Source organism: Zootoca vivipara, chromosome Z2 (assembly GCF_965207765.1).
Source record: "Zootoca vivipara chromosome Z2, rZooViv2.hap1.1, whole genome shotgun sequence".
Taxonomy (NCBI): Eukaryota; Metazoa; Chordata; class Lepidosauria; order Squamata; family Lacertidae; genus Zootoca; species Zootoca vivipara.
The window spans coordinates 36219102-36231777 of record NC_142585.1 but is presented as its reverse complement, the minus strand read 5'-3'; the positions used below and the strand labels follow the sequence as shown (position 1 = coordinate 36231777).

The window sequence follows — 12676 nt, the reverse complement described above, 5'->3', positions numbered from 1 at the left end:
CACCAGGGACTGGCCAATTTTTTGCTTGAGTTTATAACTTTATTCTAACAAGACTCCTACCTTGGGCCTCAGACATTCTGCACAAGGCTGAGACAGAGGATGTTTGGCTGAGGCCAGGCTGAAGTTCATAGGGCAGTGTCCATTTCGTCCTAATGGACCAGCCTCCACTGTTTGGCAAAGCACTGGTACTGGGAATTCTCTCCCTCTTGCATATGTGTGTTACTCATTGCTCATTCTACACAAGCTCAGGTGCCCCTTCTGTTCAATTCCAGGACAGTGTCATAGCTGGAGGACAAGCCTCTTTGGGATTTTGTATTCTCGTTTTAAGCCTTACGTGACTTAAGTAGCCAAAGGAACTAACACATTTTCCCAGCTGGCTGCTGGAAAGCCCCCAATCAGAGCATGAAAACAATATTCCTCCTCGGACGTCTGTCCTCACCAGTGGTGCCATCAGGGAAGGATTTTGGGGTCCAGGCTCCAGAATTCCACTTGGCAAGAGAAGATTGCATTTGGCGAAGGGCTGGTTTTTTTTTCATATTTTGAAGCACAGAATACACAGTACCATCTAAATAGCACCCCCTTCCATAATACCATTAAGTCCAGAACGGAAGACAACAAGAAGACGGCCACCAACTTGGATAGCTTTAAAATAGGATTAGACAAATTTGCAGAGGATAAGGCTAGCAATGGCGCCTAACCCAAATTGCTATGTTCTACCTCCTCTTTTGAAGGCAGTAATACTTTGAATTGCCAGTTTCTGGAAACCGCAGGAGGGGAAGAGTTGCTGTTGCATCCCGGTTCTGCTTGTGGCCTTCCTGTTGGGGCGTCTGGTTGGCCACTGTGAGAACGTGATGTTGGACTAGATGGGCCACTGGCCTGATCCTTTTTATGTACGAAACTATGCCACAGGTGCCCAGTATTTGGTATGTTAGAGAGAGACTGCAGCTATACCTGGAGGTTCCATTTAGCTATCGATTCTATTTCAGGAGAAAGGGGGTGCCATACTTGCTTTGATTTAAAGCCATACTGTGGAAATGAATTGGAAATGGAAATTTATTTGCCCTCCCTTTTACCTTCCTTTATGGGTATCTCCTCTGCCTAAGAGGAGTGTATTTAAAATAACCTTGGCAGGCTTATCAAGAATTATATCTCTTTTACATCCTGCCTCTTATGAAAACATCTGGCAGTGGGCATGCGAGTCTGCTTTCCTTGCTCTGGTGGATGGTCTAAGGAAGTATTTGTTACAAAACCTTCACTTTATAGAAGTACCAGAGTCTAGCCCAGGCACCCCCAAACTGTGGCCCTCCAGATGTTTTGGCCTACAACTCCCATGATCCCTAGCTAACAGGACCAGTGGTCAGGGATGATGGGAATTGTAGTCCAAAACATCTGGAGGGCCGAAGTTTGGGGGTGCCTGGTCTAGCCACAAGTTATCAACAGCCCTTATTCTGAAGGAAAGCACCTGTCCTAGTTGCCTTCGATGCAGATATTAATGCCACAGGTGGGTCCAGACATTTAACTGTTGAACTGCAGCTACGGTATGCTACAGAAGCAGATGGTGTTTTGATTTATATGATCTGCTGTTGTACACTAATGCGGTTGTGTAGGTGGTTGTATGTGTGAAGAATCAGTTTCATTCTTTGTGTTTAAGTCTTGTGGTTTGATGACAAGTCATGAGATCTAAAGGCACTTGATTTTATGGAAGTATGGAGTGTTCAAGAAGGCTGGGGTTATGTCAGGTTTAAGGGACTGTTTGTAATGCACAAGTGTGTAAGAAAGTCTTGATAGCCAGCACAGACACACAAGTCTCAGAATGTGGTTCAGTATTGGCATTCAGAGAACCTCAGCTTTCATTTGCAGGGAATCAAGTTTCTAGTTCTCATTATTTTATTTAGGGTGCTGCCTTCTACTGAGTCGGACCATTGGTGCATGTAGCTCAGTATTTTCTACAATGACTCCACGGTTTTCATACTTGGAGATGCCCTTGGGATTTAACCTTGGACTGTCTGCATGCACAGCACTTCCCCAAATTAATTTATCTGTCAATTATAGTTACCAACCCCCCTCCCTTTCTCAGCTTTCCCTTTTAGGTCTGTAAAAGTGGTCCTAGAATATTTTAAAGTAATCAGATATCCATTTATGTCCATGTTGGGTTTTTTTTTTGCAAAATAGCTTTAATAGCTGTTAAAAACAGCCATATTCTACCTTTCCTCCAAGGAGTTCATGGTGGCACACAGGCTTCTCTCCTTATCCCTGCACAACAACCCTGTAAGGTAGGTTAGGCCTGGAGAGAGTGACTTACCTAAGGCCACCCTTCGTGGATGAGGGATTTGAACTCCACCCTTCCAGGTCCTTCGCCTTTGCTAAGAAAAGCTTGTGCTAATAATAATAATAATTTTTTATTATTTATACCCCACCCATCCAGCTGGGTTTCCTCAGCCACTCTGGGCAGCTCCCAGCAGATTAAAAACAGAATAAAACATCAACCATTAAAAACTTCCCTAATCAGGGCTGCCTTCAGATCTTCTAAAAGTTAAATAGTTGTTTATTTCCTTGACTTCTGATGGGAGGGCATTCCACAGGGCGGGTGCCACTACCAAGAAGGCCCTCTGCCTGGTTCCCTGTAATTTGGCTTCCCGCAATGAGGGAACCATCAGAAGGCCCTCAGAGCTGGACCTCAGTGTCTGGGCTGAACGATGGGGGTGGAGACGCTCCTTCAGGTCTACTGGACCGAGGCTGTTTAGGGCTTTAAAGGTCAGCACCAACACTTTGAATTGTGCTAGGAAACTTACTGGGAGCCAATGTAGGTCTTTCAGGACCGGTGTTATATGGTCTCGGCGGCCGCTCCCAGTCACCAGTCTAGCTGCTGCATTCTGGATTAGTTGTAGTTTCCGGGTCACCTTCAAAGGTAGCTAGGGCTATGTCTGCTTAATTTTTTTATTATGCATACAAGCCTTAAATAAATAAATTCATCCACTTTGACCTTTTGCCATCTCTGAGCACCACCCTCCCTGATCAAGGATTACGTCCCAATCAGCAATGAAATCTTGAGTTTCATTAAATGATTTTTTCTCCTTAGGGCAGGCTGCACCTCCCAAAATCCAGTCATGCAACAAGTGTGCAAAAAAGACCTTCATCTCTGGCCATGCACAGTAGCCTATATATGTGTGCACTTTGTGTTGAATGCTTTGGACAATCAGTTCCCTTTGAGAGAAAGAGCTGGAGATGCTCTTGGAACAACTCCCAGGAATTATTCTGAGCCAGGGGTAGATAACTTTTGTAGGTTTACGGATGTTGCTGGACTCTAGCTCCCATCAGCCCCAGCCAGCATAGTCAACAGCCAGGGGTGATGGGAGTTGGCGTCTAAAGATCACTAGAAGAACACAAGTTCCCCAGCCCTGATCTGAGAAATAGCCTACAAGAGATGGAGGAATGCCTCTTAATTTAAAAGAGGCATTCCTTCATAGGAGAGAGGGGGGCAATGCCTCTCCTTAGATCAGAGCTGGGGAATCTGTGCCCCTCTTATATATTGTGGGACTCCAACTCCCATCTGTCCCCGTCAGCATGGCCAACAGTCAGAGACAATACTGTAGGAGTTGTAGTCCAGCAGCACCTGGAGGCTTCCTCTAAGTCAGCAGTCTTCCACTATAGATCTCTAGCTGTTGTTGTACTAAAACCCGCATCATCCCTGGCCGTTGGCTAAACTGGGTCTGGATGATGAGATTTGTAGTTCAACAACAAAGGGGGAAGCACTGCTCCATACAGAACACCTTGCTGCATTTCTGCCAGCCAGAAGGGGGAGCCTCCTGCTTTACTTATATTAGGTTGTCCCTCCCTCCTCTTCTCACCTGGTTAAAGCAGTGAAGAGTCTTGTGCCACTTCAATAACTAACACATTGACTGTGTGGTGTAAGCTGTTTCGTGTTACAACGATTTTGTATTCTTGTGTTCCCTCTCAAAGCACTTCAGAATTCCAGGCAAGACCAACCCTCTCACAGCATATAGCTGAAGCCAAAGCAGACTTTCCCACCTAGACATTTTCAATTGGGCAAAATGTCACCGTTCTGATTTTGACCTGGGCTGGCCTTGGTTGCTTTATGCTGCCTAATTCTTCTCTCAAGCAAGGCTTCACATCCTGTGTTTCCACAAGAGTGGGGTTGAGTTTTTAAGGGAGGGGGAGAAATTGAATTCAGTTCTCATTTAAAGGCAGTGCAACCTGATTTGTGCTTTCTGAATTGACACAAGAACCAAAACTCAGCCATCATTCGAAATTCACATATTTATGAAATTTACAGTGCCGTTCTCCAACCAAAGAGTGTTTACAAAAATGCATATATTGGGGAGAAGTGACCATAAAAATGAATCTATTAATGAAAACTGCATACAAATGTGCATTCTGTATGGGGAAATGGCTGCAAAAAAGTGTTATTTAGTCAAAGCTACATACAAACGTGTGCGTGTGTGTGTTAGGAGAAATTTGCACTAAAATACTAATAAAATTCATAAGGATTTGGCCCTTTAAGCACCACGTTGCCTACCTCTAGCTGAGTGTTATAACTTCTGCTTGGTGTGAGAACATTCCCTGTTCAACTTCCAGCATCTCCAGATCAGGTGGGCTCCTGCATTAATCACTGTCTGCTGGCAGTCTGTGTAGGTGACACTGAGCAATACTGGACCAATACTCCGACTCAACAGAAGACAGGTTCCAATGGAACTATTCAAATCAGCCTCCACTGTATAGTTGTAAACGGCTCTGGTTTTTCTGGTGGAATATAAATATTTTTATAAAGACAAATATAAACATTTCAGAATCATGAGGACTGGAATCTTGGATTTTAGCTGTTTTACCTTTGGATCAGAGGTTCAGTACCCAGGGAGGAGAGACTCCTTCCTGAAACCCTGGGGAGCTGCTGCTAGTCAGTGTAGACAATACAGAGCTAGGTGGTTAATGTTCTGATAAAGCAGATTCCTGTGTAGCCATGACTTTAGTCCTGTTGATTTAAATGAGAACCAGGGCCGGCCCTACGGCAAGGCTGGGTGGCGCAGGGCGCCAGGATGCCGGGCCGCCAGGGGGGCGCTGCGCTGCTGCGACCGCCAGACAGTTGCGCTGGGAAACCGGGGGGGGGGGGCGGAGGGATCATCACACCACGGTGCCAGGGCACCAGATATGCTTAAGACGGCCCTGATGAGAACTCAGTGCAACTGATTTTGCCTACAATAATAAAGCAGGGATAGCCAATGTGGTGCTCTCTAGATGTTGGGACTACAACTCCCGTCAACCTCAGCAAGCATGGTCAGTTGTTAGTGATGATGGAAGTAGTAGCCAAACAACATCTGGAGGGCACCACGTTGGCCATCCCTGCACTAAAGCAACTCCATGCGTGACATCATGTGCAATCAAACGTCTTCACTGAGCTTTTGTTTTCTCTATTGAATCTTCTCCACATCCATTTTCTTTTGTCCTTCCTGCCTCGTGCACCGTTTGGCCAGTGGTCAAAGAAAATGTTTGTGCATGTGGGTTTGACGTCAAGGGTGACAGGCTGCATCCAGGATAAATTTCTTTTTTTCCAAAGGTTGCCGGGTGGGGGGTGGGGGTAAACACCTAACTGCAAAAGAATACCAGCACCCTCTCTGCTGGATAATTTGATAAATGGGTTGACCTTCTAGACAGGACTAAGCTCACGAAAATGGACAATACTCTTTTCTTTTTAAGTTTCTTGTGATTTGTGCCTAGGAGGAGCTGGTTATCTTTCTGCCTGCATCTCCAGTCCCTCTTGGAACTGGGCCTCACCTGTTCCGCAGGATGTCTGGGGCTTATTTTCGTTCTCTCAGTGGGAATGTCTGGACATCTTCATCTCAATTCTGTCAATGTTGGAGACAGGAAATGGACATGATGAAGGTTGCCGTCTGACACTGAAGCATCAAACTGTACTGCCAGGCCTCATGAATTCGTTGAAGGTTTAAATGGCAACGCTAAGCTGTGGTTTATTAAACCCCAAAGCAAACTTAATTCTTGTTCTGTTCATGTGGCAGTTATGGGAGCTATTCTCAGGCATAGTTCAGATATTCTGGGGCCACATTCACGCCACACATTTATGGTGCTACAACGGCACTTTAAAAAGTAATGGCTTCTCCTAAAGAATTCTGGGAACTGTAGTTTGTTAAGGGTGCTGAGCGTTGGTAGGAGACTCCCCTACCCCCCCTCCTATTGCTATAATTCCCAGAGTTCCCAGGGAACGGGGATTGACTGTTAAATCACTCTGGAAATTATAGCAATAGGAGGGGAATAGGGGAGTCTCCTACCAACTCTCGGCACCCTTAACAAACTATAGCTGCCATAATTAACTTGGGGGAAGCTGAGACTGCTTAAAGTGGTATCATGGCACTTTAGATGTATGGTGCGAATGTGGCCTGAGCTAGTTTATTCCAAGTACTGCTACCATCTACCACTCATCCATCTAACTTTTACTCAGAGTAGGTCCATTGAAATTAGTGGGTTTGTTAATTTCAAAGAGTCTACTCTGAGGAGGACTAGCATTGGACTATCCCTGACATCTAGATTGTGTTCACATTCCCACTGACTCACCATGTTTCCAGACCTGGGTTATTAATCTGTTTTCCAATGATTTTATCCAAACTGCATATGTATCCTGTACTTTGTTATAAAATACAACTGTGTGTTGCATTTTTTTTTCTCAAGCCAGCTTCACACTTACTGCAGTCTTCAAGCTGTTCCTAATTCATCTTCATCGTCAAGATATGCACACCCGTCAAAGACCCCTGGTGTGTAGACAAATGGGAAAAATCTGACTCTAATGAAGACATGCTGATGTGAACAGCTTGGGGGGGGGGGAATCCAGTGGGGGAAAACCTAACCCTGAATCAATTTCACTATGCTCTAAGTTTTCAATGTGAACATGCCCCTAATTTTCTGAAGGCTGTTCGATCACTGGAGTCATCTCCATCAGCCAAAAGTGGTTGAACATGGGTGGTTGTCCAGCTTTGTAGGAATATGGAACACTGTCTTATACAGAGCCAGCCCATTGGCTCATCTAGCTCAATACTGTCAACATGGACTGGCAGTGGCTTTCAGAATTTCAGGCATGGTTCTCTCTTGGGCCTATCTGAAGATTGAACCTGCGACTATCTGCATAGCCCTTAGTCCCTCATTTGCTCTTTGGGAGAAGCCCTTTACTCTCCCAGTGTTGTGATGAGTGATCCACGCCTGAACCATTTCCTTTGCAAATAGCAAGTGGCAATAACTTGAGAAGATCCCTCCTCTTCAGGGAGGGGGGACTTTGCGGGCGGGACCCGCTCTACGCACTGAGCAGGGGGGCCTGTTCGGCCCCCTGCCCCACCTATCCCTCCTGCCACGCTCAGGGCCCTGGATAGCCAATAGGGCCAGCTGTGGGCGGGGTTACCTGTCTCAAAAGAGCGCGGCAGCCTCCAGATCGCCCCTTTTCGCGCTGCTCCTCAACGGATCTCCCGCCCACCCTCCCTTTAGGTCTTCCCTTAGGGTGTTCGCTTTGACTTTGCTATGGACTTCGGTTGGTCGCCTTTGGTTGCCCAAGGGGCCTGGTAGGAGTTTTTTTTATCCAGTTGGCTAATTGGCACCAGCCTCTTGGTTTTTTCGCCTACCTCATAGCAATTCGTCACAACTTCTTCGGTATTTGGCGGTAGGCATTGGAATATGGAGTCGTCTGGTGTGTTCGAGGACTGGTTGTGGCCATCATCCAACCCTCCTCTTATAGGGGTATCCCCTTAAGGGATCTGGCGGTCGTGGATCCCGTCCTACGCCCTGCTGGTAGCTAGGGCCATGGCACGACCCCCGGTGACACCAGGGGGAGCTTTCAGTTGTATTTGCATCAACAGGCTCCTTCCTTAGGGTGTTAACCTGATATGACCCCCTCGCCGAGCGGGGTGGAGTCACGCTTGCTAACGAGTCCAATGCCTAAGCCAATACCTCTCAATTGCTCTAACCAATAAAGTTGTGGCCTTATTCTACCCATTAACTCAAATACCATGTGTCACTGTGTCTTTATTTCTTGTGGGGGGCGGGTCCTCGAACCGCAATGGCTCTTGAGGGATTGGGTTGGAAAACGCCTTTCCCACCAAGGAGGACATTTCCCAATAGCCATGACGCATTTGGCCCATGGGTCATCTCAGGAGACCTGACCCTGAAGTGCCACTGAGTTTTCAGGGAGTAGGATCTTGGCTTCTCAATCTTTCTCTTTTCCTTTGGAGGAGAAAAAAAGAGAGAGGCCATTTTGCTGTCAACACTGGATGGGAATCTTGAAGATGATTTATTTATGCAAACTCTTCAATGTATAGTAATGTGCCTTGCAGGTGTTTTTGGACTATGACTCCTTTAATCCCTTACCGTTTGCCTTGATGGCTGGGGCTGATGGGAATTGGAGTATAAAACATTAGGAGATTTGGGTGCTTGTATAAGCAAAGAGAGAGAAGTCTCTGCTCAAAGGCGCTTGCAATCTAAACTCTGAAAGTAACAACAAAGGAAGGGAGAGAGGCTTGAGCAGCTGAGAGACCTCAGGTTATCGGCTGGTTATCTTTTTGGCCCTGGGGTAACATTTTGGACTTTAATTATGCCTCTTGCTTGCCTGGGTGAAGGATCAAGAGGGGCGTGTAAGTATGTATAGGAACTAGCCTGCCATACAAATTAAATTCATGGCTCTCTCCCTTGTTTGCCTCTTGCTCTGCCCACCACTGGCAGGTGGCCCTCCAGATGTTGCTGGACTACAACTCTCATCATCCCTGACCCTTGGCCATGTTTGCTGGGGCTGGTGTGAGTTTTAGTTGAGCAACCTCTGGAGGTCCATAGGTTACTCATGTCTGGTTTAGGCATTGTTCTCACAAGCTCATGTCACGGTGGTGCGGGAAATAGCTGTTGCATTCTGGGCCTCGCCTTTGGTTTATATTTTTTTTTTTAAAATAATAATAATTTAGATTCCACCCTTTTCATCAGTGTCCCAGTGTATATTATCTGTGAAGATATGCCATGGGGCCATATCCCACATTGCCCTGGGGCTGTGGTCACAGCACTAGTAATGGCAGGGTGTTCTGTTTGAAAAGGGGCTCTGGCATTGCCTCCAGGGACCTATTTTTGCAGGGCAGAGCCTGGAATTCCAAGCAGGCCTCAAAGCCTGTCCTAGTTGCCATGGCAATAGAGTGGGATTAAAAAAAAAAAAAGGCAGATACATTCCGCCTTCTTCACAGCACTGACATGACAAACCTGGCAGAAGGGCCTGGGGGCTTTGGGTATTGCGATCTGAACTCCCGTTTGCTCCCTTGAACAAGGCCTGAATGTGCTCACAAAAGCTACCTCGCCATTGTATGGTTGGTTGGCTGGGGGTTCAACATGACGTTGCTCCTTTGACTCCAAAATGGAAGCACAAACACTTGATTGGTATATGATTGGTACATGTAGAATTCCTCCCAATTAATTAATAATAGTTGCCCGCACAAGACAGTTTATTGGTTTCAAAGAATTTAATGTTGTATACTTAGTGGCAATAGCATTTGCTTTGCACGCTGAAGGTCCCAGTGCGACAATAACAGCCATACTTCCAACATCTCCAGACAAGGTTAGGAATGTCCCCTGCCTGAATGCAGGTAGGTCCTCCTTTTTCTGACAAGTGAATGAGGCAAAAACAATGCTTTCAAGTTTATGAGACACTAGCATAGAGGAATGTAGGAAGCCGCTAACAAACTGCCGTTCCCAATATTATTTGGGCTAGGGGTGTGCTTTAAATGTGCACAGCCTTGTGTTTGTCTTGAGGGGCTGTTGTCAATCACTATACCTCTGTGATTTAGACCCTTTTAAAACCAGCCACCTTTTCTCCCCAGCAACAACCAGGCCTGGAATATCTCCTGCCCTTTTCCATCTCTGAGCAGCTGAATTTCCTCTCTCCATAGTTCTGAGTCTCTAGCACCTTGAGTTTTACTCCAGGAATCCGGGCAGAGCTCCAGAAAGGGGCCCATTCTCAGGCAAAGCGCAGTTGATGCCGACCCATTAACAGGGAGGTCAGTCGAGGGCCTTTCCACGGCCTGGCATGTGTCCATCAAAGCAACGGAAAGCTCTCTGGGGATCCTGACCCACTTTCATCCTTAACACCCACCCCTCACTTTCCTTCCTTGTAAGTGAAATGGTGTGTAGAAATCCAGGCCAACCCGGGGACAGGGAAGGGCTGTACACACCCTTGAAATGAACTTCCCTCTGCTTACATTTCCCTCCCTGTGGGACAACCAACTTGAGTTGGGATTGGAAGGAGGCCTTATGGAAGCAGTGGGGAGAGAGGCTGCCTTCCTCAAAGTTGAGGAAATGGAGGTTTGAGTGGTTTCCTTATATAGCTATTTGCAACAATCCCCCTCCCCGCCAGGTAGCAGATAATACACCACAGATACCACTTTAAACAGCCATGGCTCCTATCCCCCTCATAGAGCTGTGATTCTCAAAGAGTTCCCTTTGGGAAAGGAATTGATTGTTAAACCGTTTTGGAATTGTAGTTCTGGGAGTCTCCCAACCACTCTCAGCACCCATAGATATATTACGTACAGCTTACAGAATCATTCGGTGTTATCACAGTGGTTTAATCCAGGCTTCCTCAACCTCGGCCCTCCAGTGTTTTGAGACTACAATTCCCATCATCCCTGAACACTGGTCCTGCTAGCTAGGGATCATGGGAGTTGTAGGCCAAAAAACAGCTGGAGGGCCGAGGTTGAGGAAGCCTGGTTTAATGCATAGTTCGAATGTGGCCATGCTCCAGCCACACACACACATCCATACGTCCACACACATCTCTGTCCCTCTTTGAATATTAAGAACAAAAGAAGAGCCCTGCTGGATGAGGCCAGTGGCCCATCTAGTCCAGCATCCTGTTCTCAGTGGTAGCCCAGATGCTCCAATCAGAAGCCTGCAAGCAGGACCTGAGCCTGGCAGCAACTTTATCCACTTGTGATTCTCAGCAGCTGGTATTCAGAGCATATGCCCATGCTGCCCAGGACGGGCACGCTCCCGAGGGAGCAGGGCGTGCTACCAAGAGGGTCAGGGCAAGCTCCCGAGGGACGCGGGGCACAGAGGGTGCCCTCTCAGGTGTGGGATAGCTGCTTGGGTGCGCGGATCCCCTTGGTTTTGAGAGCTCGGGAGCGCATCCCCCCTTGGTTTTGACAGCTTGGGAGTTGGGGGAGGCTTGGGAGTCGCAGGTGGGCGGTGTGCCGAATGTCACCCCCCCTCAGGCATGACACCTGGGGCGGACCACCCCCACCCCCTTCCTCCGCCACTGGATAGAACAGCTATCATGGTTAGCAGCCACTGACAGCCTTGTCCTCCTCTGTAAATTTTCAAATCCTCCTTGGTGGTCATTACTGCCTCTCATGGGAGCAAATTCCATATCTTAACTATGTGCTATGTGAAAAAGTAAGCTCCCCCCCCCACCTTGCACTTTTAAACACGTACCTCTTGCATTTAACGCTTATGGAGCTTTTAGCTGGAGGGTTTTGTTGTCGTGATAAACAGCCAGGTTGCCTAGTTCCTTAGCTCCTCCCTTGCCTGACTCCACGTTCCAGGTCACGGGGAGGGACATATTAAGCATGCTTCATCCAGGTGAGGCCGTGTCCGTCAGGGAGTGTGAGTGCCGCGGTGGGGAGATGGTGTTACTCATTGTTTTGGAAGGAGCGAGGCATGAAGAATGTGAGCGAGCTTCCTCGAGGATGGAAAATATTCAGGGCCAGGACTACCCCACCGAAGAGGCAGGCATGTTCAAGAAAAGGGTCTTTCTGGAGGCGTTTCGTGAAGGGAGAGGAGACTTCGGTTTCCGTGATGTTCCTGAGGAGCTACCAAGGCAGGAAGAAGGTCAGATGGGCAGCTGGGAGATGGTTGTGAGTGTGTGTTTGGTTGCTTATGCCAACTTTTCCCTGGAATGCTGTCTTCAGGGTGTCTGGGGCTATAATCCCATCAGCCCCAGTTAGCATAACTCATGGCAGCTGTGGTCTCCATGTATCTGGAGGGCAGCATTTTGGGGGGTGATTTTGTAACTTGGATTTGAGGCTCTGGGTTTGAATCCCCATACTGCTTAAATCCAGTCTGATCCTTCTGTGGATTGTCCCAAACAGTTATGTGAACAACTGCCGCCCACCCCCACCCCCCGGAAATAAAAAATGGGGAAGGAAATTTCTGTTGGACCTCGGACAGAGCTTCCAGCTCTGCTACTCAGAAATACCCTTAAATGCTTTTCTATCAGCTGTTGGGGTAGGAACTTGGGGAGGAGGCCCCTGTCCTCAGCACAATGGTGTACAGTCCCATCAAGTGCCCAGCTAGGGTGGAGGGGATTATGGTGGGAAGCTTAGCACAGAGAGCAAGAATGGCTGATTGGGGCTAGGGCAGGATTGGATCCGTTCTGCTTCTTACATAGGTCTGGTGCCGGAAGCCCCCAAAGCCTCTATTCTGTTTTAGGAGTTGGCTGCTAGCAGAGCTCCAGCTCTTAGTCCACCAAGAGTTTACATTTCTCAGTGTTGACAGTGAGCAAGTGGCCAGTAAAGCAAGATGAGCGCCACAACCCCAGAGTCATCCGCGACTGGACTTAACGGTCAGGGGTCCCTTTACCTTTACCTTTACGGCTAGTTAGGTTTTATCGGCCTTTCCAGTGACTTCTGTCACCCTC

At 47.5% G+C, this 12676-nt stretch overlaps 1 protein-coding gene and 1 long non-coding RNA gene across 6 annotated transcripts in view; one reads left to right on the top strand and one right to left on the bottom strand.

Moving 5' to 3' along the window:
* Positions 1–12676, top strand: part of RALGDS (ral guanine nucleotide dissociation stimulator) — a 95014-nt gene that overhangs the window by 4981 nt on the left and 77357 nt on the right. For 2 of the 5 annotated variants that reach the window (XM_088664769.1, XM_088664768.1), the window contains exon 1: positions 11534–11894. The exons of 1 other annotated variant lie outside the window; for it this stretch is intronic. In XM_088664769.1, coding sequence (XP_088520895.1) covers positions 11607–11894 — 288 coding nt within the window. In that variant the 5' untranslated portion in view covers positions 11534–11606. Of the gene's footprint in view, positions 1–11533; positions 11895–12676 lie in introns of those variants that run through there. 2 more of the 5 variants (XM_088664771.1, XM_035102188.3) reach the window with 1 other exon arrangement.
* On the bottom strand, positions 4264–11606 carry LOC148686628 (uncharacterized). The gene is made up of 3 exons (XR_015948700.1): positions 11473–11606; positions 5791–5861; positions 4264–4761 (listed from the first exon to the last, which is right to left on the bottom strand). It is a non-coding gene; the product is annotated as an uncharacterized LOC148686628 (long non-coding RNA).